At 47.1% G+C, this 27,534-nt stretch overlaps 1 protein-coding gene across 1 annotated transcript in view; it reads left to right on the top strand.

Annotated features, from left to right (window-relative positions):
• The first annotated feature begins 2,205 nt into the window (after positions 1-2,205).
• MYRF (myelin regulatory factor) overlaps positions 2,206-27,534 on the top strand; it is an 80,573-nt gene continuing 55,244 nt past the window's right edge. Inside the window, exon 1 of the mRNA XM_010226388.2 lies at positions 2,206-2,251. Coding sequence (XP_010224690.2) covers positions 2,206-2,251 — 46 coding nt within the window. The remainder of the gene's footprint in view (positions 2,252-27,534) is intronic.

Below are 27,534 nucleotides of genomic sequence, written 5' to 3'. Positions count from 1 at the left end.
GTCACCTCCCTTCACCTGCTGGCAACGCTGTTCTCAATGCAGCCCAGGACCCCATTTGCTGTCTTTCAGAAATTATTCCTGGGCCATTGGCCTCATGTTACTTGTGATAACTTTGTGGCATAGACATGAGCTTTTGTTTATCCTGCTCCCCCGCAGTATATGCTTAGAATACTTATGAGAAGGATAATTTGGTGGGGGCTGTAACCACCCTCTGCTACTGTTTAAACAATCTGTGATTTGCTCTCAAGCGGTTTCTCTTGTCCTGCTGGCAGGGTATATGCTATGGGGTACTTTGGGGTGGAAGGTGGAGGGCCTTAGGGGTGGGGAATCCTAGCCAAAGAATTCTGCAGATTTTCTAGAGAGTTACAAATCCAAAGTAGATCAGTCTCATTCTTCTGAAATATTTTGATGGTCTTTGACCAAGCTTTGGGATCCAGTGCCATAGCAGGCTGGAGTTTGTTCTTGTATCAGTGTGGCCTGTATACAGGTTCTTTTGAGTGCTTTGGCAGTCACCAGTGAAGTGATCCAGAATAGTCCTAGCCTTACCATGGCAATCTCTTGTACCTAAGTAGTTGAAGCTCCATCTCCATCTCTCTCCTGCCATTCCTTTAAATGGTTAGTTTCCCCCAGGTCATCATACTGTCAATTCCCGACATTCCAGGCCTTCCAGAATTTGCCTCTTACCTCAGATGAGGAGAGAAAGGGATGAGTGGCCCTTGCAGAGGCAGGTGGAAAGATGCATGAGAGATGCACTGCAGACTTTAGGGGACAAGGATAAGACAGGTGGAAAAGACAATGAAAACCGACAGCAGTTGAGCTGCACAAGACGTATTTCTAAGGGGCCTCTTTTGTAAACCCTCATTTACAGCGAGGAGTATGTTCCTGTATGTGTAACGACTCTTTATGAATATAGGAGGTCAGATCTGATCCTAAACTTATAAAAAGTTCCCCCAGATGTCTGGGCATACTCAGTGTGAGGAGAGAAATACAGTCCTCAGAGTTAGCCCTGGTTACGTTTGGATTCTGCTCTGCGCACTTTTGGGTTTGAGAGAATTTAACTCTGGTATAAGGGCCTAATATCTAACAAAGACAAAAGAACAGACCGGATTTAGATCAGGGTTAGCACTCAGGCTCCACAGCTGAAATAAATCTCAGCAGAGAAATGTTTTGCTTCCTTCCCTTGGAGCTCTTGTCTGAAGCTTGGGGGTTGGGGAAGATGAGTGTGTGTGTATGTAACATATGTATGTGCAGGAACGAGGGGTGTGGGCTAACAGAGAATAACAATTGTCTTAACAGAAAGAGAGTGAGGGAGAGAGAGAGAAGAAGAAAAGGCTGTTAAGCTCTTTCTTTCCAACCCTGAAATAATAGACCTATTACTGTCCCAAACATCAGCCCCCTCCTCTCTCCGTTCCCCTCCTAGAGAAGAATTGGTCACTGCACAGCTGTGTGAGAGAGAAAAATATATTTATATATATAAGAGAATCTGCCCTTCTGAATTGGTTTGTGGAGATGGACAAAACCTCATTGTGTGCTTTATCTGCCCAGAAGAGAATGGTCCCACAGTCCTTGGCTGGCAGGGGCTCTGCGTTTGGTTAACTGTGGTGAGATAACTGTAACTTCATTTAGCTACTGTACTGTTATTTTTTTAAGGCATTATTATTGATTGTGGCCACATCTGGGGAAGGAAGCACAACTGTCTGTCCTCCCCCTGCCCCCGGCCGCTGGAGGTTCTTTCCTCTTCGACGGCTGAAAAGGGGGAGGAAGATGACGGGCTTTGCGCTGTGTTCGCGCTCACGTCCCACCTCGCTCCCCACCTTGGCTGTTCAGATTTGCGGGGCCAAGCGGGGCGAAGCGGGGGCACCTTTTGGCGGCGCGTGCGCGCGGCGGGCCCGGCGGGAGAGCGCCCGGCGGCGCCCGGGCTCTCCCTGGCGGCGGGAGCGGCGCGGGGGCGGCCCGAGGGGAGGAGCGGGGCCGGGGCGGAGCGCGGCGCGCCCGTCCGCAGCCCGACTCGGGGCGCAGCTCGGCGGAGGCCCGTGGGCAGCGGGCGGCCTCGCTCGCCGCCCGCACCGGCACCAGGAGCCCGCCGAGGCGGCGGCCCCGAGCGCGGAGCGGCCCCAGCCCCGTGCGGCCCCCCGGCGCGGCCCGGAGGGGATGCCCCGCTGCGGGCGCCCGCACTAGCCCGGCCGCGCGGTGCGTGGCACAGCTATGGAGGTGGTGGACGAGACAGAGGCTCTGCAGCGCTTCTTCGAAGGTAAGGGGCACCCCTGGGGCACGGTGCCCGCCTGCGTGGGAGGCTGTGCTGCGCCCTGTAGCCAGGCTCGTGCTGCACCTGGGCTTGGGGTAGTCTTTGACCCGAGCAGGAAACAGGATACAGCCGCCACTGTGTCCACCCAGTCGCTCGCAGAGTTATGCCAAGTCCCCAACTGGCTGATGCTGCTGTGCCTGGGCAGGATTTGGGCGCATCCTCCAGAGCACTGTGGGCAGGTCACAGGGTCCTGAGCAGGAGGTGCTGTCACAGCAGGGACTTCAGAACGTGTTGTGCGGTTCCTCGGACGCCAACATATATCCCAGCAGGAACCTTGGTATGTGCTGCTTCTCTCTGAGCAGCCATAGCCCCCTTGCCGGCTCCTGATTCTGGTATAGGTCACGGACAACACCACACCAAACTCCAGCCAGCCTCTCTACTTACCTTAGAGTCTTCTGTACTTCTCTTTCTGAGCAATTTCGCCTGGGCACAGCATGTTGGAAATGTTTGCAGCGCGTGCACGCTTGTTGCACGCTTTCACTGGGGGAATCGTCCTCCTTGATCCAGAATATAGCCAACACTGCAGTGGTGGTGTCCAGCAGTGGGCCTCAAAACCGTCTCTTTAATCAACTTCTGTAGGTCAGCGTTGTTCAGACAGAGCTCTGCACTCCTGTGGGCCACACATGACCATCGATTGGCGTCTCTGTCACTTAAGTGCAAACTGGTGGCAACTTTTGTTGAAACCAATTTTGGTAAGGTGGTTATAAAGAGAATTCAGGCTGTCGAGCAGGAATGGTATGTGGTTGCTTGCAAAGGAGTCTGCAGAGCTGAGCTGCTGTGTTCAAGCTGTGAAACTGTGTTAACATGTGGCACCTAGCTGCTATCTGTGCACCTCATTGCTCCTTTATTATCTCAGTGCTGCTTCTTCCTCTGGATTTGTTTACTCATTTCACTCTTCCTTTTGCCCCTCTGTTTTGCCTGTTGATTTTGTTTCTCTTTTTCTGGTGCGGTCTCCTTTCACCCCACACTTAGTTCCCCTTGATGCCTGGTGGGCTTTTCCCAGATTAAGGTTTTGGTTGTGTGAGCCTTGCAGCTTGGTGTAAACTCCTAACATGCAGGTTCTTTTTGCTAAGGAAAGATAAAGAGAATTCAGTGTGTCAAGCAGGAGCAGTATCTGGTTGCTTGCACCATCCTAGCTAGACTCCGTTGTGTGAACAGGTCCTGTTGCAAGTGACAGTGGTGTTCTGGGTTCATCCTGATTTCACTGTAGTGTACATGGTTCAGGCCTGGAGTGTGAATCTCCCCTGAGTGCTCTTGCTGTGCTTTGCTTGCTAAGGGTTCAGAAGTGTGTTGCCTCCGCCTCCTCTGCACCGGCTCACAGGGTTGGGGTGGGAAGAGTCTGCTCATCTCGCTAGTGAAAGGTCTTGACCTGTAGAAGACAGTGAAAGTGCCACTAGCAGCAGATGTTCTAGGGACTGACTTGAGTTGAATGCAAGCTCAGGCTACCTGCCTCTTATTTTCCTCTCTCTGGCATCTGTGAGATGCCTCTATAACACATCTCTTCTGTTTCAAAGGGCAAAGCATCTTTTGTTTGTTCTAGCCATGATTCTGGATTCCCAGGAGGACCAGGATTAGTGAGGGCGAATAGCTTCGCCGTGTGGGTTCTTATCATGTACTCCCAGTTTGATTTCTTCATACCTTTCAGGGGATTGGTTATGTTTTTAGGATTACACTTGGACGAAGTTCCACAGTCTTGTCCTACCTGCCTCCTCTTAAGCATGGTCCGCATCACTGGTGTCCTCAGTCAACACCCTGTTGTTATTTACAGGCATTAAACTTTAACTGTCTCTTGTTTTCATTTGGAGAAAGGGTACCTCATCGCTCTCCTAAAGCGTCTTTTTTTCGCCTTTTTATCTGTCTGTCTTTCTGTCCATATGTCTGCCTCTGCGAGGAAGGGATGGAGCTAAAAACATTCTGTCTGTGAAAGCAGAGAGTGAGGAAAATAAGCTGAAGGATATTTCTTTATCTCTTTTAGCCGGTCAGTTACATAACTTCTTTCTCTGAATACTTAGTTTCATTGTGGAATCCAACATGGCTGTTCCTTTTGAGGTATTATTAAACGCTGTACATTGCAATCATAGAATGCTTAAGGTTGGAAGGGACCTCTCGAGGTCATCTAGTCCAACCCCCCTGCACATGCAGGGTCACCTAGAGCACGTGGCACAGGACTGCGTCCAAGTGGGTTTTGAAGATCCCCAGAGAAGGAGACTCCACAACCTCTCTTGACAACCTGTTCCAGTGCTCTGGCACCCCCACAGTAAAGAATTTTTTCCTTAAGTTCCTGTGGAACTTTTGGTGTTTCAGTTTCTGGTCATTACCTCTAGTTCTGTTGGTGGCCACCACTGAAAAGAGGCCAGCACCATCCTCCTCACTGCCTCCCTTGAGGTACTTCTAGACACTGATCAGGTCCCCTCTCAGCCTTCTCTTCTCCAGGCTGAACAGGCCCAGCTCCCTCAGCCTCTCCTCATAGGGCAGATGTTCCAGGCCCCTGATCATCCTTGTAGCAGTGTAGCCATTAAGGGTGAGAGGGGACGGAGGAAAAAGTTTTAATGTGAAGGATTGCTGTTTAATTGAGTTTATGAGGTGAAGAAAAAGGGGTCTTGTCTGTTGTGTACACTCCTTGAATATAGTGCTTTCAAGCAATCAAACTGATACTCCGTTACTTGAAAGTGAAGGTTGGTGCTTGAAATTGCTACCTTGCAGCATGGAGCTGGATTTGCCCTGGAATTCCTGTGTCCTAAGGGATTAATGATTTCTGGATGGGTACTATAACAGTGAACAATAGGCCTGTTAGACTTTATTAATTTACAGAGATAAACCCATTAGTGGAATTGATTCATTGCTATCCTGTACCTTCTTAAACTGAGCCTGCTCGTTCCCTTTCTGTGGGGAATGTGTGTTCAAACCATGCCTTTCTCTAACAGTGCCATCTATTTCCTTCTCACAGATCACCTTCTGTCTAAGTGGAGATTTCACACTAAGGGAATTTCTTCCTGTACACAGGAAACTGATATAATTTGGGAATTCCCTTTCATTTGCTTGAAAATGGATTTGAGTCTGCCGTAAGCAGTCCCACCATATTCAAGAGTAATCCTTTAGTGCCTGTATTGCACTCAGTATTTCAAAGTGTCAGACGAGGATTAACTGATCTCTGCTTGCAGACTTTTGGGGAGGGCAGGCTGTACTAGAGAGAGGCCAAATGGCTTACCTGATACGTGCAAGAGAGTTGGTGTCTGGGCTGATCCCAATTCCTGTTTTACACTAGCTCCAAAGACAGTACAACAAAATCCATCTGTAGAGCAAGACATTTTTTTTGGAGGTTAGAGTGCTCCTAAAAATCTCAGGTCTCATTGCCCGGTCCAGCCAGTAGAAAGCAAGGCTCGATCACATGGGTTCCCTCAGTTACAAGAGAACTTTGTTTTCATGAGGAAGGTTCTCAGTATCTGCTGAAGCAGGATGTTCTTGTTAGCCTGGCATGTAGTTGCTTGCTCCTTGACAGTGTGATCCGAGATTTGGAAAAAGGACTAGGAAAGAGCGTGTTCAGCCTCCGAGAGGAACAGAGGGTGGGAGGGTGGAGGGCTTCTAGATGCAATGGTCATAGCTCCATACTCTTTTAGGAGATGGGACGAAGATGGTGTGAATGTGAGATGAGACTGACAAAGTGGCCTCTGAGTTTTGTTCAGGCAGGCTTGTTCACTGCTACAAAGATCATTGTTGTGCTCTTTTAAAATTATTATTTGTTTGTTTTTACTATAGCTAGTAAACATGTTAGTGTGCAGGACCTCCAGGTGAAGAGATGTGATGACAGACAGCTGGGAAGGGTTTGAGACAGAGTGTGTGGGATGCTGAGGATTCTGGCAGGGAAGGTAAAGGAGCTCAGTTTGGTCTTTCTATAGTATCGGGGGTGTTTACCTAGAGCATTTGTATTTTGTATCAAAGGAAAAGTAGGGAGTCGAAAGCTTCTGACCCTTGGCTGGCATCCTGCTAGAAACCTTACCTTCCTCCCTGCCTACCACTCGCGTAAAGGAAACAGTTACGACAGAGCTCAGCTATTTGGGATCCCTCTCTCTCTGCTAATTTATGAGATAAGAGGTTGTTAAAGAATGTATATCAGGAAAGATGTGCAGAACAGGGCCTGGGGGCAGGGGAATGGGTGGTTTGGCAGCTGTCTGAATGGGGATGGGGCAAGCAGGGAACTCGGAACTGTCAGGAGATACAAAATAGGAACTAGAAGTTTGGAGTGCTGGCAGCACTGGCTTGAAGTGTCATTGGGAGAGACAGTACTTGGTTGCATAGGAAAACTCAGAAGGGAGCGCGCGTCCTGTGAAACAAAGTGGATTTACCTGAGCCCTTGACAATTTTTTGCAGAGCACATGGCTGAAAAACTTAGAGGGATATGTTTGTAGGATGACTGCGTGCGCATCCGTGTGCGCATGCCTGGGAGAGCTGCTGTAGCTGCGCTCCTGGTCCTGTGGTCGCCACCTGAAGGGTCACAGAAGTCTGAGCGGGGAGCGAGCGAGTACCAAGCATTTTAGTAGCGATGCAGCCAGCGTGTTTGTTTTTGCCTGCAGGGAGTGTATGTATAGGCGTACTAACATTATTGGTTGCTTTTTTGGTGATTTTTATTGTTTTATTAATGTTTATTAATGTTATTGCTTTCCAATATGTTAGCCTCAAATGCCATTTTGCAGCCTCACAGGAGGAGGTCTGGGCTATTGCCCCATTTTCCCTGGCTTAGAAAGAGGAAATGATGGGGCTAAGGCAGAGAACAATAGTCAGGACTCATGAATTTCCCCTTGTCCACTTGTCTTGACGCACTGATCTGCACAAGGATTTGGTGATGGATGAGTATGAGCCTAGGAGAACTTCACTAGTGGAATTTTTATTGCTGTGAAGCAGTGAAGCCATGAACTCAAGGGACTAGGAGTAATCACCTTCTTTCAGAATTGGACATTGACTAGTGGTAGAGAAGATCTTCACTGAGATGCATGGTCTCTGGCTGCTGGTGTTAGCTGGTATTAGCCAGAGGGTTGCTCTGAGCAGAGAGAGTTTCAGTTCCTGCTGGGCAGGAGTTTGAAGGAATATGAATAAGAGTCACAGAAAATCATGGGCTGCTTTCGAGACTTGGTGCGTACTTGGGAGTGCAGTGGGGAGACTGGTGATTTCTTGTGACTGGAAACAGTGGGAGCAAAAAAGAGGGACAGGAGACCTGGGGCAAACCTGAGGCCTCTAGAGCACAGGCTATAGAGTTTGTCATGATGCTGAGTAGGAGGTAGAGGCTATACCATGGAAACCTGGACAGCTGGTCTCACATACATCTTTAGACTTCTGGACTTCAGAGGAAAACAGCGAAGTCCCCCTGGCACTGAACTGCACACAACTGTCCTCCACTGCTAGTTCAGATGGAGTTTTGATGTAGAATGTATGACAGATTAGGTAGGGGACCCTAAGTGGCATGTGTATGCCAGGGGAATTCAGAATTGGGCAGGAGGGAGGTTTTTCTCCTCACAAAAAGACAAATGCCTCCTGGAATGGACGAGGGCACCTGTTTAACAGCTTGCAGCAGCATGGACAGAAGTTTGGGATAAGGCCAGGTTAGATCCAAGTGGGAGCCCAGGGGCCATTTGCAGGGCTTGTGTTCAAGTGTTTCACGGTGTAGGTGTGGGCATTCTTGCAGCCGCAAAAGGATGGGGAAAACCTTTACAACAACAGCAGATCGGAGCTTCTCATTCCTTTGAATTATATAGAATAAGAGCTTGCTTGGGTACTAGGTTTCGCGCTCATTTTCCAGAGGCTGAAGAATGCTGTCTGGCCCTTCGTTTCTGTTTCCCTTGAATGCTTCCCTTGGCTCAGATGTTGTGCTGAAGAGAGGCTTTCCTGCAGGGCTCTCTTGAAGCTCTTAGGTGGGATGGGAGTAAAGGCAGAGGGAGAATCACAGACTTTTAATGGAAAACACGATATGATCTTTGCTGCACTTGGATCCAAGTGCTTTGCTCCTGGATCTGGCTGCTGGTGCCCAGACCCACCTCTCCTTAGGCAGAGGAAGGTTGGGGAAGCAAGGAGTTTGCATTGTGGCAGTTTCCCTGGGACCTGCTTGGTGCAGTGGGGAAGGTAAGAGGCTTTGTGTGGAGTGCTTTGCTGGACAGAGTTAGCCCGTGACAGAATGGTCCTGGGGAACCTGGTACAGCAGAAACACATGACCATCCCTCTTGGTAATCCCCTCGCGGACCCAAATCCCAGAGCGTAGCAGCCAGCCTCCCACTCTTCTCTAGGGCAATAGAAAAGCCTGCAGGCAGCAGCCCTGGGACCCAGGCAAGCTGAGCTAGGCAACATAATGATAGAGAGAGAGAGCAGGGACACAGCAGCAGCTTGACATCTGCTCTCACCATGCTCAGGATGCGCTGGATCCGAGCAGGTAACAGCACAGATCCCCTGACCCTCCCATGGCTGGGCTTGCTTTCCCTCTGCCTCTCCATCTCTTTTTTTCCGATTGGTAATTTCCTGGTCATTCTCTCTCTGCCCTCTACCTCCAGCTTCTGCAGCCTACTTGAGTTTCTGCCTCACATCAGCACGAGTCCTGAAAGAGAGCAGTTAACATGAGGCTGTGGGTTAGCAAAGCTCCATCCATCTGGGCAGAGGAGGGAGGGGAGAAAGATGTTGCCTTGAGCTTGTCCTCAACGAGCTGCGGAGTTTGGCTAAGCCCCAGGAGGCATTCTCGGGTACAGGGGGAAGCTGCTGCTTCCATCTCAGCAGCCCAAATTGCAGGAAAGGTTCCCAGCACCAAAGCGCTTGTCCTCATCTATTCCTCAGTGCAAGGCTAGTACTGAACACTCGACCACTTAAAAAGTGGTCTTGCAGTGTGGTGATGCTGTGAGGTCTGCCCTTTCTCCCCAGTTTCTAAAGAAATCCTTTTCTGGGGGCAAGGAAAAGGGACATTCAGTGATAGAAAGCCAGAGAGTTGTTTGTGGGTGAGGGAATCCCTTAGGGAGCTAGATGAGGTGTGTTGTGTTTTGGGGAGAGCGTTATGCAGCCACGGAGCCTCCTGCATCGAAAGGGAGAGATCCTTTGCCCATATTCTTGTTAGTATGTCTTCCACAGGTTTGTGTCTTAGGAGTTATGCGTGGAGTGGACCCAGAAGGGAGCTTGGTAAGACGCAGCTAAGAAGAGTTGGCTTCAGAGCAGACTAGAAAGGAGCCTTGCTGGATATGTGACCAGGCTGCTGGGAATAGGCATGAGAGGGGCTCGGAGACTTAGCTCACGTGTGTGGCTTCCTGGAGTAAAATGATTGCATGAGGAGTTCTGCTTGCAAAAGATATAGGGGGAGAGATGCCAGTGCAGCAGGAGACTTGACTGGGGTGCTGGTCAGAGGGATCCAGTTGTTAAAATCTGTGGTCTTTGTTATTCAGTTATTGGGGCTGAGGAAGAAGTGCATCCAAAAGCCCTTCATCCTTCATTCATAGGCTAGCAGGCAGCTCTGCAAGGTACGGGCACTAACCCCATCAAGCCTGTTGTGAGATGATGGTACAGACCCATCCCCTGAACCCAAAGGGAAGGCAGTGGACGGCTGACCTGGACTCCCCATGGGTAGCTGAAAAGCTGCCTGGGGCCAGGAGCCTTACGGAGTAACATGTCTGAAGCATGGGAATAATCCATGCTTTTCTCATCACGACTACATTCAGATGCAACCTGCGAGGAGGTCGCCCAGCATGATTCATTCCAAAGGCACTCGCTGCCCTTTCTAAAGGTGTTTCGACTGGGGAGTATTTGTGTGCCAGGAGGTCTGTGAAAGCAGGAGTCCCATGGGTATTTACCTGAGTGTGAGAGGGTAGCAATGAAAGTGAGTTGACTGAGACCTTTAGGGGGCAGACATGGGTGTGGAAGCGCTGACTAACGTGGCCTCCCACGCTGTAGGGAGCACAGGTATTTGGCTTATTGCCGTGACTTGGATCTATGGGTGCAGGTCTTGTCTGGAAGGTTAAACTGAGGTTCCCCTTTAGTCTAAAAGTAGGACCTGGGGCTGGTTTATGCATGAGAAGCATTCACCAAGCTCAACATATGATGTATGCTGGCGTTTGTCTTGTTGTATCTCCCGCTAGGGAGAGGCCCATCAGGCTGGAGAGCCTGGAGGGTGAAAGCTTTTGTGGCCACAGAGCCAGCTGGCACAGTCACCAGCTCCCCGTTGTTCCTGTTGCCCTTCTTGAGGGTTGGACCCTGCAGGGAGCAAGGGAAGGGGCTGCTTTGGCTCCTTTGCTGGAAATAAGGTTGCTTGCAGGATATGGAAGTGAAGCAGATCTTGTGACGCCAAAAAATCCGCCTGGAAACACAGGCCACCTCAGCAGTTCCCTGATGTGACCTGCAGGCTGAGGAGACAACTGTGGTTTTGGCAGCTTCCTTGGAGCCCTGAGGCCTCCTCTTTGGCCTCTTGTGACCTAGGGCCTACTTCCTGTCTGGAGCTGTAACTGAAGCAGGGTTTCTCTCCACAACTCCATGTGTTACTGCTAGAGTAAAGCAGGAGCAGCTGAGGCACCAGGCTGCCTGCGGAAGCGGGGGGAGTCACCATCCCTAGAAGCATTTAAGAAACATGCAGATGAGGCACTTAGGGACATGATTTAGCAGGCAGGGTGTTGAAGGGCTTACGTTGGGCTTGATGATCTTGAAGGTCTTTTCCAACCATTACGATTCTATGATTTACTAGAACTGACCTACTGGAACCAGACTCATCCCACTTATTATATCACTGGCTGCAGTAACCACAGAAGAAGGTGACTTCTGTCTCTCCGAATATGGTTAGCCCTGGAGAGAGCTGGTCATTGTGCAGAGAAGTAGCACCGACCTGAATGGTGTGTGGGGAAGGTTGCTCTTGCAATGGGCTTTCTATCTTCTGTTAAAGTTAAGTTTTGTTGTCTTCTGCTTTCTCTGTTTCTTGCTCTGGTATCATCCTCTGTCCCTGGTCACTTGGCGATTAAATGAAAACAGAAGATGCCTTTTAAAGGAAGGTAGTGAAGTGGAGCCTCACTGTACTTCTCCTGTCCTGGTTATCATGCCCTCATGGATTTATCCCTGGACAAGGCCTAAATGATCCCTGGATCTGGGAGCTTTGCAAGGGTCTGTGATCAAAGAGCTCCTGGCTTGCAGCAGTGCTACAGATGTCTTCCCTTCCTCTGTCTTGCCTGGACAGAGCCCTAGGTCATGGCTTGGCTTGCAAATGTATCTTTGCCTGGGAATCTCCTTGCTCAGATGGCCCTGCTCTGGCAGAGTGACTGGTGGCATGGCTGCCTGCTTTGTAGAACTTGCTGGGTAACTGCTTTGCCTCTTTCCAGCAGCGCTGCTCATTGGTGAGCTCTTGCCCTTGGACTTTGCACTCTCTGATAAGAACCCCGGTCAGCTAAATGTGTCTGAGGAATGATTAACTAGCAGGTGTGTTTCCAAAGGACAGGGGAGCAGCTGTGGCTGGAGAGACAAACAGGAGCAGTCTTGTGGCTTTTGGGCCCAACCTGCTCTTGCCAGGCACCACTCCCACGTACCAGCTTGTGGAGCAGCATCCTTTGGGAGAGCAAATCCACCGCGTGATCTCCTTGGTGCTTTCCAGGCAGACAAACCAAGGGTGGGTAGAGAGATGAAGTTGTGCCTGATAAGCAGGGGAGGTGTGGAAGCCAAGGGAGGATGCTGCTGTGTGTAGAGAAAAGGAGTGCTCTCAGGAGGTCAGTTGCCAAACCTTGGACACCAAACCTTGCTATACTTTGGCTCCCACTTCTGGTCTTATGGATATGCCCTCTCATTCCTACTGGATGGAACACTTTGGAGTATTCTTGCTTATCTTCCAGGCTTTCATTCTCCCATTTGCACAATTAGTCTCACACAGTGGGCAGGGAGAATGTCTTCTGTCTGAGGTGGTGGAGCCTGGGCTCTTGTTTTCCTCACTTTTTTCTGCATGCACTGAAGCACATTAAGGGCATGTTTGAATGCAAGTCTTTCTTCCCTAGGGGAAGTGTAATGTGATAACCAGGGTCTACCACTTGCCTTGTGATAACCAGGGTCTAGCACTTGCCTTGCTGAACTTTATCTGTTTTGATGCAGTTACTCAAAATGGCTAACAGATAATCTGGGAGCAGAGCTGCAGGTCTGAAGAGAATGGCCATCCCTGGCTGCGGAATGTAGTTGCCCAATTTCTTGTGGAGTGAGAGTGAAGCACGTTCGTTTTGCTGATATTTGAGGTGATGGGGAGGAGGTCTGGTTGGAAAGGCCAGGAATTAATAGCTTTACTGTGCTCAAAAGCAAGTCTTGAGGGCAGAGGCTAGAGCGAACCAAGAAGAGTGGCGAGGAGGGTGCCACATGGCTGGGATTGTAATCCCATGATAAGTCCAAGGTTGGTACTACTGTGCAGGACCTCAGGCAGAGGATAAGAGCCATTTCCTCTGGTGCAGCACAGCATTATTGCTTATACTGTGGTGGTTCTGCCAGACAGGCTTAGTGATAAGAAAGCTGGCATCAATCTCTGCAGTAAAGTCTTCTTTATGTATTCGGAATTATCTTGCATTAACTTTTGCTTACTTTCCCATTTCTCTCCTTGTGCATCCCTCATCACTTTTGCTCTGTCCAGACCTCTTTTCTTTCTCTATTCTCTTTCTCATCATTCTTTTATAGTATAGTGGAAGAGATATGCCATGTTATGCCTTGCCTTAGTAAATTGCAAGTTGCATCAGTAGAAAGAAAAAGAGAGATGAGAAGGAGAGAGGGGGGAAAAGGAGGGGAATGTATTTTGAAAGTAACAGGTAGTCTGGATAGAGATTGTAAGGTTGGCTGGAGCAGTGTGGAGTGAGATCAGAGGTGAGTGAAAACTTGATAGACACAGAAAATCCAAACTGCCATGATCAGCTTTTGAGATCTCCGACTTAAAGTTAACAAAACTATTTTTGATTAGAACTGTTTTTTTCTTTCTTTCTGTAGAGTCTGTCATCATCACCTCAACATTGCAGCACTGCAGTATTTTGAGAGAATCCAATTGTCAAATTGATCTTTTTTTTTTTTTTTTTTGAGCTTTCTTTCTTAAAGCCAAGAGGATAGTAATTGATAAATAGAGACATTGCAGAGGACATGGGGGCAAGCTTGGAAAGACACAGGGTTTTCAGAAGAGTTGGGAAATTCCTGCAAGTGTTTGTCTGATGACTGTGATGGCAAAGACCATTCTTTAAAGAATGCAGGACCTGGCTTATTTACAGCCTCTAGGAGTGAGTATAATATAAATAGTAAATAGAATTCAATTTGGAACTTAAAGATTCACTTTATATGTCTGACGATATCTATTAATAAAAAGCTATCATTTTATGACTTTTAATTTGTTGTTCTGGTAACAGCTGACTGCTACAAATCCAGCTAAACAGGAAGCTAAACAGTTTATCAGTGAGCCTGATCTTGGCTTATCTCTTCTGTTGTGACAAGTAATGGTTATGGGCATTGATTCAACAAAGTACTAGAATGTGCAGTTTGACTTCATTGGAAATGAAGCACCTGCTTAAACTTAAAAGTTGTGTGATATCAGGGTCGTTAAGACATTTCACAGTTGACTACTGATAATATTATCAGAGTAAGAATAGAAAGAGTCCTTTCCTATGTGAGGTCCTATCCAAATTAAAATTAAAAAGGTCAGTGTGAAGTTCTGGGCAGAGAATAGGAGGGGTTCTGTCCATTCCCCTCCCTCCTATCTGTTTTACTTGAAATATTTTAAAGGGGTATTGGAATGGAGAGATAGATGGAGATGTGCTGGGTTGGGAGGAATTTTCATATACAAGCATAGTGGAATATATAGAGAAGAGGAGGAGGTGATAAATAAGGTTTCATAACTCATGTCACTGATGAGGAGCTGCTGGGACACAAGATACAGAACTGTGAGGACCTGTAGATGAGGGACAGGCTAGATGTTATATCGATACGCAGGGACCTGGGAAGGGGAGCTCATCAAAAGTCAACATAATCCCACGGGATGGGCTTGTGGAATATCAAAATAGGGATTTTTGCTGCTTCTCTGGTTTTAAAAACAGACACTGTTGTTGTTACGTCTGGGAGATGTGGATAAAGCAGGTCATGGATGATGACTTATAGACATGCGTTTTGAGCACAGCTGTCTTAATTTAGTCAAGTCCAAATAATTACGTGTTCACGCTGTTGTGTTTTCCAGAACCTGCAGGGTTTCACCAAAAGCCAAGTTTCTCTTTAAAAGAGGCGCAAATGAGTACCAATGGCAACGAGCTCTAATGCTTAATAATTGGCCCCAGACACCACAAATGTTTGTGGTGGCATATTCACCAAGACAGCAGGACTCGCTCTCATACCTCTCCTGCACAGCAGTGTGCAGCAGGCAACACACTGCAAGTATCATCATCCTTGGGCTTCTATCTGAATGAAACCAGGCCTGTGGCTGTGAGCAGGAATGGAGATTCCTGGGCTACGTATTACTGCGGAAGATGCAGGGTAGAGAAACACTGTTCTAGTTAAGGCATTGGGGTTGCAGTGGGTTTTGCTATCTCCAGAGCTCTTTTAAGTTGATGCAGTGCAACTGCAGTCACGATGAGTTTGCTGTGTTTCATATGAGATGAAGCCCTATATGAGATCAAGCCCAAAACAATTAAGTTGTAATGTTTTCAATTAGCTCTCCAAGGGGGGAGAAATAGTGGAGGGTTTTACTGGGCTTTTTTGGTTGTTTTAAAACCCCTTCTCTGCAGTGTTGGAAACCAACACACAGAGAGCAAGCTTGAGAACTAGGTAGTGGGAATGGGCTGGAGAAATTTGGTCCGGCTTATCCTTTCTTTGGTGGTTAAATCTGAGGAGTGATCAGCCAGTGAACAGCTATTTTAATAAGTGAAAAGGAGACATGAGTTTTAGGGCTGCAGGTTTCTTCCTGAGGATGGTTACTGTCTGAAGGAGACGAAGGTCTGGGGCTCAAGTTTTGTTATAGTTCTTTCTGTTTTGATGATCTTGTTGACCAAATGTGTCAGGATGTTGTTTGTTTGTTTTAGGGCTTTTGTTAATGCAAGGTAATTCTGTTAAATCTCATTTTGCTGTTTTGCAAACTTTATAGTTTTCTTAATAAATCCAGAGGCCTTAACATACTTTAGAAAAAAACTTAGTGTCCATAAGCCCTTGGTAGGTCTTGTATTGCTAGGATGCATGCCCTCACTATGGGTTACATTGTAGAGGGGGTAAATTGAGAACCTCCTTGGAATGGCATCCATACAGAGAGACAAATTCTCCTTGTTTACAGAGGAAGCTAAGGAGCATTTTGATAAAGTGAATGCACAGAGATGAGAATGAAATTCAGTCTCCTGGGTCCTGCCTCAGCACCAGACTTTTCTTCTGCTCTCATTGAGTATGGAGTGCTGCATTTATGACTGTTCTGCTGTGTTTTGTGAAACTTACTGAATGAAACTAGCTGTGAATCTGTACTTCTTGCACCCATTTCTCCCCTTTTCTTGCTGGCTAATTCATAAGGCTCAGGCAGTGGTAGTAGGTCTTTTGATTAAAACTACCTCTCTTAGGATTTTTGTTCTACTTTGAAAGTATCATTTCTTAAAATAAAAGAACTTAAGTTTTAAGTCAGAATGGACTATCAGATCTTCTAGCATGATCTGTGTAACAACTGTGAAAAGTGCAACCTGCAGTTGAAACTGTGGAGGAATTAATGGAAGGTTTTGTGTTCTTCACTGCCACGGGGGGATTTATTCATGAGATTGAGGCTAATTACATAGCTTTGCCAAGAGAACTGACACACTTCTGACCATGTGCGGCTGTGTTTACATTTATCTGTAAAAGAACATAGCTCTGGGCTGGGGCCTTTACAGGAAATATTTTGTTGAGCCATAAGAAACTGGAGTCTTTGGCTTCTTCCTAGACAGGTTTTGAATTGGCTAAGTCTGGAAATTCTGTATGGGCTGATGACTTCCTGCGGGGCTGGAGAAGGCACAGAGACTGCAGATCATCAGAAATTCATCCATTTCTCCTGTAAGCCTTAAGCAGCACCACTACCAAGCCAAGACTCAAGAATAAAAGTTTCCAGCAAGAGCACAGCCTAAAAGTTGAATAAGGAAGAAGCAGGGTGATAAGTAGGATCGCAGTCCTGGACTTTGAGAGGGCAAACTTTGGCCTCCTCAGAGACCTACTTGGAGGAATCCCATGGATAGGGCCCTAGAAGGAAGGGGGATCCAAAGGAGCTGGGCACTATTCAACTACCACTCATGCCCAGCTCCAGATGGGTTTTGCATCCCTAAGAAATCAGGCAGAGGTGGGAGGAGACCTGCATGGATGAGCAAGGAGCTCCTGCCAAAACTTAAACAGAAGAAGAAAGCATACAGAATGTGGGAAAGATGGCCTGTCCTTCGGGAGGAATATAGGAATGTTCTCAGGGCATGCAGGGATGTGATGAGGCAGGCTAAGGTGCGTTTGGAGTTAATTCTTGTAGGAGATGGCAAGGATGACAAGAAGGGCTCCTTCAGATACATCAGCAGCAGAGAAAGACCAGGGAAAACAGGGCTCTGCTGTCGCGTGGGGTGGGAGCCCTGGTTACAAAAGGCGCAGAGAAGGCAGCGTTACCGAATGCCTCCTTTGCTTCAGGGTTTGCTGCTGAGAGCAGCCCCCTGCCACCCCAGAGCCTGCAGAGCGGGGAGAAAGTCCAGAGAAAGACAGACTTGTCCTTGGTTGAGGAAGACGGGGTTAGAGATCAAGCTCAGGAAGTGTGGTTTAGGTGAGCAGGCAGCGAGGTGCCTTGAGAACTGGCTGTTCAAAGGGTTTTGCTCAGCGGTGCAGAGTCTAGTTGGAGTCTGTAGCTAACAGTGTCCCTCAGAGGTCGGTACTGGGTCCAGTCCTGTTCAATTCATTCATCAGTGACCTGGATCAAGGCACAGAGTGCACCCTCTGAATGTTTGCTGATTATACAAGGTGGGAAGAGTGGCCGATGCACCTGAGGGCTGTGTTGCTGTTCAGAGGGATCTGGACAGATGGGAGAGATGGGTGCAGAGGAATCCAGGAAGTTCAACCAGGGAAGGGCAGGGTCCCTCACCTAGGGAGGAGTCATCCCATGCACCAGGACAGGCTGGGGGTTGACGTGCAGGAGAGCAGCTCTGCAGAGTGGGACCTGGGCATCCTGGTGGGCACCAAGGTGAACATGACCAGCAGTGTGTCCTTGTGCCCAAGCAGGCTAATGGTATCCATGGATGCATTCGGAAGAGTACCGGCAGCAAGTTGAGGGCAAATAAGGGGAATCTTATCACAGAATCCCAGAATGTTTGAGGTTGGAAGGGACCTCTGGAAATCATCCAGTCCAACCCCCTGCTCCAGCAGGGACACCTAGAGCACGTTGCACGTTATTCTGTGATTCTGTTGTTAGCATGCAGATACAGCTTTCTAGTCAGTATTAGTACAGGTCTCTGTAAAAGAAAAAAAATAGTGTCTCTGTCCTATCACAGGCTTGGTGTGTCATCTTCTTTTAGTAGGTCTTCAGGGTTTTTTTGTTTGTTTGTATTTATTTATTTATTTTTCTAAAACCATAGCAGGAGTCCTCCAGACAGAGCAGTAGGTATGAGTTTGGATGGGGTTTTCTAGCCTCACCACTATTTTACGGTATAAATCCAGGCAGTTCTCTTTAACAGACTTGTATAGTTCTGAGGCAAGATGCTTTTCAGGTGCTACATGGAAACAAGAAGTCACTGGTCTTAAGTATTTGTTCCAGTAAATCCCCAGAGCAGGAATATCATGGGTCCTGGAGCTCTGGGAACTGCTAATATAGAAATAAATGGATTGCTGCTGCTGTTAATAAGTGTGGATTGTCCTTCTGGGAAAGACACTGGCTCTCCCATCTGGAATGCAGGTTGAGGCTGGGGGCAGGGGACACTGGTGCAGTGGAACTCTAGTACCTTGGTCAGCACTGCTGTCACCCAATGGTCTTTCCCACAGTCCCTTCCCCTGCGAGAAGATCAGCTCTGCAATATGAGATCCTGGAAGATCCTGTGGGATGCAGTGCAATGGCAGGACAGTCACCTCCCTACAAGACAGTTGCAGTCCTTTTCAGCAGAGTTGGGTGGAACAGTCACTCAGTTCACTTGAGTATCTAGAGGGAGCCACATCAAATCACATTTAATTCAGTTTTAGACCTAAGGCAGAAGCACTAACATACTTTACTAATGGTGAAAGATTCTTTCCTAGCCTCATAAGCAGCTTGCTAGGAGAGACCGAGGAATCTGCAAAAGGAACAAGTGATACTCCTTTTGCAATACCCTAATCCACGCACTCACAAAGAAGTAAAATGGGGCTTGCAGCAAGAGTCTTCTTAAGAAAGGTCTTGCAGGATTAGAGATTCTGGCAAAGGTGCTTTTGTGTTGCCACCTCTCAAGTGAGCTTTCCTCATGTCCAGGGATGTTCAGGTGCCACCTGGTATCCTATGGCAGCTGTAAAGGACCTGTTGATTTTAAGGAACAGTTTATCTTTTCTTCAAGCTGGGCTGAGGTTTTGGAATTGTTTTCTCACTTCTAATTCAGCTTCCAGGCACGCTTCTCACAGCTGGAACTGTGTCTGATCGACTTCAGGCAAGGGATGAACCCAGTGTATGGTGCTAGAGAAAAGAGAAGTGGCATGAAGACTTTGCTCTCTCTGCTCCCCTTTTATGGTCAATTCATGACTTGCAAGTTGCAAGAACATGCATTTTGTGTGAGTAGGAATAAGGAAACAGGGTAATATTTTCAGAAGTGTTTTGTTTCTCAAGTCATCTTTTGATCAATGAGTTAATTCTGAAATCTTTACCCTTAATCCATCATGTGAAGAACCTGAAGGACAGTTGGAATGGGACATGATTTGGGTCTTCTTTGCTGAAACAGTTTGATGTTGTCTCCCTGTTTTTATTGAGAGACGGGCCGCCTGCTGCGTCTATGTAATGGTCGATTCAGAACCGTAAGCTTAACAACTAGGAGGGACCTCCAGGATATCTGAATGGTAGAATTGTTCCCAGACCATGTCTGAGTGTAATGTTCTATAATTTAAAAAAAAAAAAAAAAAAAAAGGTGACCTGAAGTGTCCTTAATATTCATATTTATTGCAGTCATGCATGATGGCCTTGAGCCTTCTATGGCAGTGCTTTATAAGGATGGATTATCAGATGGTTCCTAATACGTTTTATTATTATGGTTCCTAATATGTTTTACCTCTCTTGCAAAGTTGTACCTCCCTTCTAGGAACCACATTCTTATTTCATGGCTGACTTTGACAAATCTTGCAGTCCAACTGTTTTAATTCCTCCAAAACTGAAACTCGTTCCTAGCAGGCTTCTTTCAAATGTGAGTTCCCAAATATAGGGGCTAAACATCTCAGATAATAAACAGATAGGATGGATACTTGCTTTGTATAGCTTCCTTTACATCCTTAGCAGCATTATTATGACTTTTTCTGAATTTTCTCCGGTGTGTCCATATCCTCTTCTAAACAAATAGAGATTGACCCAGGATTCCAACAATGGTGTTTTTGGCGAGAACCATTTCTTCCACTTCTGCTTCATGGTCCCTTTATGCATGGAAAAGCCTATACTTACTGTTACACCTGCGTTTCGTTTGGCTGTGGTTAGGCCTGAAGACTAAAGCCTTTTATTAGTCATTTTTTTAATTTCCAAGAGAGCTTCACAACCTGTAGGTGCTGCTTTTAGGCTAAGCATTTGGACAGTCATTACAGAATCACCCAAGGGTTGAGGTCAGCAGAAGCACGTGGAGATCGTCTGGTCCATCCCCCTTACTCGAGCTGGATCACCTGCAGCACATTGCCCAGGATTTTCAGACAGCTTTTGAGTATCTCTAAGAAGGGAGATTCCACACATCTCTGGGCAACCTGTTGCAGCGTTCAGTTACCATCATAGTAAATAAGTTTTTTCCTCATGTTGAGATGGACCTTCCTATGTTTCAGTTTCTGCCCATTACCGCTCATCCTATTAATGGGCACTGTTGACAAGAGTTTGGCCTCATTCTCTCTATACCCTTCCTTCAGATACTTGCATGCATTGGTAAGATTTCCCCCCATTAGATATGCTCCGTTCCCTTTATCGTCTTAAAAGCCCTCCTGCTGCACTTGCTCCAGTAGCTCCATGCCTCTTTTGTAACGAGGAGCCCAGCACTAGAGCCAGCGCTCCAGATGTTGCCTTACCAGGGCTGAGTAGAGGAGCAGGATCGCATCCCTCAACCTGCTGGCCATGCTCTCCCTAATGCAGCTTGGGTTACCATTGATCTTGGCTCATGGTTACCTTGCTGTCCACTGGGACTCTCGGGTCCTTCTCCAGAGCTGCTTTCCAGAAGGTCAGCCCTGTCCTGGTGCATGGGGGTGATCCCTTCTCTAAGTGAGGGACTTCCCTTTCTTGAACTTCATGAGGTTCCTCTGTGTCCATCTCTCCAGCCTGTCAGTGTTCCTCTGAATGGCAGCACAGTCCTCTTGTACATCGGCCACTCCTGCCTGTTTTGTATCACCTTGCATTTTGCTTTTTGAAAATGTAGCTGATTGGTTGTTCTTCATTCGGGGTGTTTTGAAAGAATTACCTTTTTTTTTTTTCCTTTCTTTGCTATCGCACTACTGTGTGTGCTGCCTTTGAACTTCATCAGCAAGACACCAGCAATACAAATGCTGAATGGCTTTGGCAAAGGTACCAATTGCTTAGAGTCTTGGCTAATAACCACATTGCTTTTTGATATCTGGGTGTTAACAGCTATATTTTAGCTCTTTCAGTGTTCGATGTTTCTCTGTGAATTCCCTGTGGTGGAAGTTTATAATCAGGATGTTGTGCAGATTTAGGTGAAGTTCATTGAAGAAAGTCAAGACTGTAAAAGCTCCAGGGCAGGGGCTGCCTGTTCAATACTTCCTTTGACAAAGCCAAACCTAGTAGACCCCAGGTTATCTTATAGAATCACTTCAATAACATATATTCAGCAGTGTAAAGATGCTGCTACTACCAAAAATATCAATTGAAAAGATGAAAAGCAGATTTTGCAGAAGGGCCAGACCTTCTCCTGCATTTTGGATGAAGTCAGCAAACTATTGTGGTTTACCCCAGCTCATTTTGGGATTGTTTTAGGAAAGGAAAACAAAATGTATCTGGGGAAAATAATTCCGAACACAGATATTCCTGGGGAGACGCCCAGGCTCAGTGCTCCGAACTGTGACACATGCTGGAATGACATTAGGAAGCAATAGCACAGGAATTATTGTGCACAGGCTGGTGACAGCCTCTCAAGACAGATAATGTGAGGCTGACAAGACTGGAGGAGTTGATCTGGGAGGCAGTTGTGGGTAGAAGATAATGAATGACTCAACTGTGAAATCTTTGTGCAATGTCCACTAGCAGTGAATGGAAATAAGGGAGCGTATAGGTCAGACAGTGAGGATAACTGGCTGGACTTTGAAAAGTATGGAGCTGTAGCGTCATCTCCCAAATGGGAATGATGATAGTTCAGATGCTGAGACCGAAGGAGTAACCTGGAGTGAATTACCTTATGCCATGCTAGACAGAAAGCTCTAAGAGTTCTTTTAATCTAATGATCTAGTGACTCCTATATTTCCTATGTTTCTCCTGCCTTCCCATTCTCGCTCCCCAACCCGGCTCTTTGACACCGTTCTTCCTGACATGATTTGTTAGTTCAGGACCTATATACTGCTTCCCCAGCAGGTGCTTTGAAACTGAAACAGGGAGTGAGGTGTGCTGTTTTAGGAGGAGCTGGGCCAGCAGCATCGTTTACTGCCTGGTATTTTCTGTCCTGGAGAGAGATGGAGGGAAATGAGTCATCCTTGCAGCAGAAGAAGGATGGGTCCCAGAGGCTTGGTCAAGCTTTCATGTCCAGGCTGAAGTGTCAGGAAAGGGCCTCAGTTTACTTCTCAGGTACTTCACCTTCTTCGTGCATCTCTTCTGTATTCAGTCCTTTGTGATGAGCTCTCACCGCTTGTACATCCATCCCTCACACTTTCCCCTCCGTCAGCTCACTGCGTAGCTATGAATTTTATTTCTCTTCCACTGTTTTGGGCATGTCTCACCCATATTTGAATTTTAGTACTTGCTTCTGCTTGAGACTCTCTGTGTTGAGAGAGCATCAAGGCCTCAAGGGAATGTTTTGGCTATGGGGGTCTCCCACCCCTCCATACCCAGGGTGACCTCTATATCCTCTGGTATCACTGAATAGTTCCTTGCTTGCACCTTCTCAGACAGTAGGCTCAAGCAGTGAGACAGATATCTTCTTCACTTATATCACTTCAGACAACACACATCTGTGAAATCAGACATCAAACACACAGAGAGTGTAGGATGAATTGATGCAAGAAGCACACTTGCTATATGACCTGTATTGTCTAGTGACTTTTTAATAAACCCCCGTTGCAGGAAGTATGCTCTCGTGTAGGGGAGAGCTCTCAGGTAGTGGGAAAAAGGAAGCAGCAAGTTAAAATAAAATCAGAAAAGATTAGCTTAGCTCAGAAAAGAGAAATGTATGAATGTCACTGAGTTAGTCCACAAACACTTTTTGAAAAGTAGCTTTCCTGGCACAGAGTGCTCTTTATTCTATAAGGTATGGAGATGTGTCATGCAAACTATAAGCAAAAGCTAAGTGTGCTGCTTTTTCAGTCTAGCCCCTTCCTCAGGAAAAGGTGAATTCATCAGCTGAAGCCTCTGTCCAAAGGATATATCCACCTCAGTGAGAAAATCTGGATTTGATGGGAGCCTCCCTGAAATCTGAATTCTTTGGTCTGTCTGTGTTACTCAGGGGTCATCATCATCATGACTAGGCTTCGCGAACGAAGATATGGGAAGGGCTTTACCCACGTTTGCTGCAAGCCTGCTGATGGCTAAAAAGACCGATATGGGAAAGGCAAGTCTGGTCGCAAAAGGCACAGCGGAAGGTCTCCTTAGGCAGTATTGGTGAGGCCCGGTTCTTTCTGCATTGCCTTTTTTCTTGGAGACTGATTCTACGTGTGTTCTCAAAGGAAGCAGCAGCGTTATGGATGGTGCATCTCCATGCCTCCCGATTCGAGGCCAGAGTGGACCATCAATGGTAGTCAATATGGCCAAAGCTGAGGTATTGTTTCAGGGAGTCCTTGTATCTCCTCTTTGGGGCTCCTCTCTTGCGGCAGCCGGTGGTGGGTTCACCACAGAGCACAATCTTAGGGAGGTGGTGATCTTCCATCCTGGAGACGTGCCCTGCCCAGCGCAGCTGCGTTCTCAGCAGCATGGCCTCGATACTGGTGAGCCCTGCCTGTTCAAGGACAGCTGCATTAGTCACATCATCAGTCCAGCGGATGTTTAGGATTGTACGGAGGCAGCACTGATGGAAACCTCTATTCGAGGAGTCGCAGGTGGTGGCAGTAGATGACCTGTGATTCAGACCCATATAAAAGAGTAGACAGTACAATGGCTCTATAGACACTAATCTTTGTACTTCTCTTCAGGTGTTTATTGCACCAGACTCCTTTATGAAGTTTTCCAAAAGCTCTTTATGCCTTTGCTAACCTGTTGTCTATCTCATTGTCAATCTTACCGTCCGAGGAAATGATGCTTCCTATATAGCTGAACTTTTGGACTGACTTAAGCTCTGATTTGCTACGGTGATGTCTGGATGATGGAAGACTTCCCGAGGTGCAGGTTGGTGGAAAACTTCTGTCTTCTTCAAACTGACTTCCAGCTCAAAAAGATCAGCAGCTTCTGCAAAGCAGGATGTTAAATGCTGCAGTGCTGCTTCTGTCTGAGCAACGAGGGTGGCATCGTCAGCAAAAAGCAGCTTGCAGACAAGGTGATTTAGGATCTTAGCGTGGGCCTTCAGATGCCTTAGGTTGAATAGGCTTCCTTCGGTACAATATCGGATGTAAATGCCGTTTTCTTCATCGAGGCCTGCCGTAGCCCTTTGGAGTATAACAGTTGATATTGTCTTAAGATGGATGGAACCTGAGAGAAATAGTATTCACCATATCCTTCATTCCATTGGAAGGATAGCACAAGGAGGGCAAGAACTCACAAGCAGGGTGAATCAGCTCATGAATCAAACCTGAATCTAAACCAAGTAGCAGAACAGGAAGACTGTTACCAGACCATTTGAACAACCCTGATGCTACTCTAAGGCAGAATGCATGCTCTCTCTGTAAATGTCTGCAAACATGCCATTCATGCTGCTTGTCTGCCAAGTAAAGTCTGGACCACTGGCGTGGGATATTTTGAATCTCCCCTGTGTTTCTTCCTTGAGGAAGGAAATGGTTGCCTTTTACCTGTCTTCCTGATTGGTCCACTTCTCTTGATTGCATTGATCTGCTCTTAGATTCTGGGGAGTGATGTCATTTCTTAAGGTTTGTGCCAAATGTATAGGAAGGACTTCCTGCTGTGATGACTCTTTTCCAGGTAGTCTCACTTTGTACTGAGTTTGTAATCTCACTGAGATTTGGCAGTAGGTAAGAGAGTAAGGGAAATCGGGCTTTAGGTGTGAAACATCCAGATGAAACAATGATATAAGAATCTTATGGTGTCTTTTGTAATTTTTGCAGCAGTTAGTTCTGAGGAAAGTGCTGTAGTGCAGTGCTGAGAGTGTATGCTGTGTTCCTGCATATCTCAGCAGTGAAAGGAGAAGGAAGAGCCCAGTGACCCGACATTTCCATTTGTAAGAGATTAGTCTTGGCTGCAGCAAAAGTTCCATCTAGATAGATAGCTCTGTCTTCTTATTTTCAATCTCCTAACTGGCCAGGAGAGACCTTATTGCCTCCCTAACAATTCAGTGTCGCGTTAGTAGGGAGGAATGAAATGCCCAGTTTGGATGTTCCAAGCAAGACTTCTCTGCCTGTAGATTGTATGTTTCTGTTGCTCTTTGATCATCAATCTTTGTGCCTAGAGATTGTTGTGTGATGAGGGTTTTCCTGGAGAGGCAGCATGGCTCCAGAGAAGTTGCTGAGTTCCCCAGTATGTGTGTGGTGTGTATGTCCTTAGAATTGGGCTGAAAATAATCTCCAGAATGGCTGCTGTTTTCTTCTGTGCCACCTGGATTTTTGAGTTTTATAAGAGCCTTTCCAGGGGCCACAGACCCTGCTGTCTTGGTGGGCCCTGCAAGGGGTCAGTGACTGCGGAGGAGTCAGGACTGCAGGAGCCTTCTGTCAGTTTAGTGCTGTCATCTGGCATCCCTGGGCCTCTCTTTCCTTCACCAAGCATGACTGGGTCATGGGGAACTGGGTCCTCTAAGATTGTCTGGACTGTAAGGGAAAAGGGCTGGGCTTTTGCTCTAGGCAGCATGTGTTACAGTGGGGAGAGGCAGCTCGTGTAGGGAGATGTTACCCTATAGAAAAAGGCAGCTCCCACCCCCCAAAAGTTGTAGTCTAGATGAAGTTAATGGGTTATAGAGAGAGGAGTGTACTGGGGCTTCTGTGCCAGATCAAAAGCTTTAGCCTAGGTCTCTCTTTTTTTTTTTTTTTTTCCTTTCTGTCCAGTCCTTCAACAGCAGCCTATTAAAATGTGGTAAAGTGGAGTGGTAGTGTGGCCAGTGTGATTTAATCTTGGTTGCAGGAGGTTTTGGGGGAATGGGGTGCATTGAGATGAAGCGTTGTGCTGTTTTGTCTCGGATCAGATGAGTCCATGAGCACTAATATGCTTTCTCAAAAAAAAAAAAAAAAAAACCCAAACAGCAACAACAAATAACAAAACACACAGCAACAACAACAAAAAAACCCACAACTCTCTTGAGGCTTTACTGAAAAGCCTCTCCCTGAACTTGTCATCTTTGTGGGGTGGAAAATGAAGCAGCAAAAAAACTTCCTTTCCCAAGTTGCAGGTGTGGGTGAAGTTAAGGAAACAACACCTGTTAGGGTAAAGAATCAGCCAGGAAGATAAGCTTCTGCCATACTTCTGCCATCTGGACTGAAAGCCAGAATGTCAACCTGACCTCTATAAGGTCCTGCATCCTGTTGAAAAAGGGGAGCCAACAGGGGCAGATCCCTTCCTAGGTGGTGTGAAAAAGAAGGCAACACAAGCCCCACATGCCTTTCTTCATAGCTTGAGGCGAGAGCCTGTTCAGTCCCTTTTCACAGAATCACACAGAATCATCTAATGGTTGAGTTTAGCAGGACCCTCTGGAGATCATCCAGTTCCACTCCCCTGCTCAAGCTGGGTCGCCTAGAGCACACTGCCCAGGATTGTGCCAGACAGCCTTTGATTATCTCAAGGATGGAAGCACCACAATCTCTCTGGGCAAGTGTTCTGATGCTCAGACAACCTCAGATTAAAAAAGTTTTTTTTCTTCATGTTCAGACATTCAGCCACACCTCATAGTTTTTTCTCATCAGCCAACTTACTGAGGGTGCACTCTGTCCCATCATCCAGGTCACTGATGAATAAATTGAACAACACTGGACCAAATACTAGACTAGACTCCAACTAGACTTTGCACTACTGAGCAAAATTGCTTGAGTTCTGCCATTCACCCAGGTCTCAATGCATCTCACTCCTGAGATCTCCTACCTCCTGAGCATGCTTATGAGAATGTTATGGGAGACAGTGTCAACAGCCTTGCTGAACATCCACTGCTCTCCCATCAGCTGTTCAGACAGTCTTCCTGTCATAGAAGGCTCTCACATTGGTTAAACCTCATTTTCCCTTGGTGAATCCATTGCAGCTATTCCTGATCATCTTCTTGCCCTCCATGTGCTTAGAGACAACCTCCAGGAGGAGCTGCTCCATCACCTTTCCAGGGATGGAGGTGAGGTTGATTGTCCTGCTGTTGCTTGGCTTCCTGCCCTCTTTGAAGACTGGCATGACATTGGCTTTCTTCCAGTCCTCAGGCACCTCTCCTGTTCTCCACGACCTTTTCAAGATGAGTAGCTTAGCAATAACATCCGCCGGCTCCCGCAGCACTCTTGGGTGATCCTGTCAGGGCCCATGGATGTGCGGGTGTCAGCTTTGCCTGTGGGATCTCTAACCCCATCTTCCTCAACCAAGGACAAGTCTGTCTTTCTCTGGACTTTCTCCTCAGTCTGTAGGGTCTGGGGTTGCAGAGGGTTGCTCTCAGCAGTAAAGACCAGAAGGTATTCAGTATTTCCTTCTCAGTATCCCTCATTACTAGGGCTCCTGCCCCATTCAGTAGCAGGCCCTCATTTTCCCAGTCTTCCTTAGCCTGCTGTTGTATTCAAAGAAACCCTTCCTAATCTGATCCCTGCATATTCAGACTAATTTCCCTGTATTTATCCCAAGCATCCTGTCCCTGCTT

Source organism: Tinamus guttatus, unplaced genomic scaffold (assembly GCF_059628265.1).
Source record: "Tinamus guttatus ecotype Peru unplaced genomic scaffold, ASM5962826v1 Tinamus_guttatus_pri_ptg000546l, whole genome shotgun sequence".
NCBI classification, from domain to species: domain Eukaryota; kingdom Metazoa; phylum Chordata; class Aves; order Tinamiformes; family Tinamidae; genus Tinamus; species Tinamus guttatus.
The sequence above is the reverse complement of the archived record's forward strand: the minus strand, read 5'-3'. Positions and strand labels throughout refer to the sequence as shown.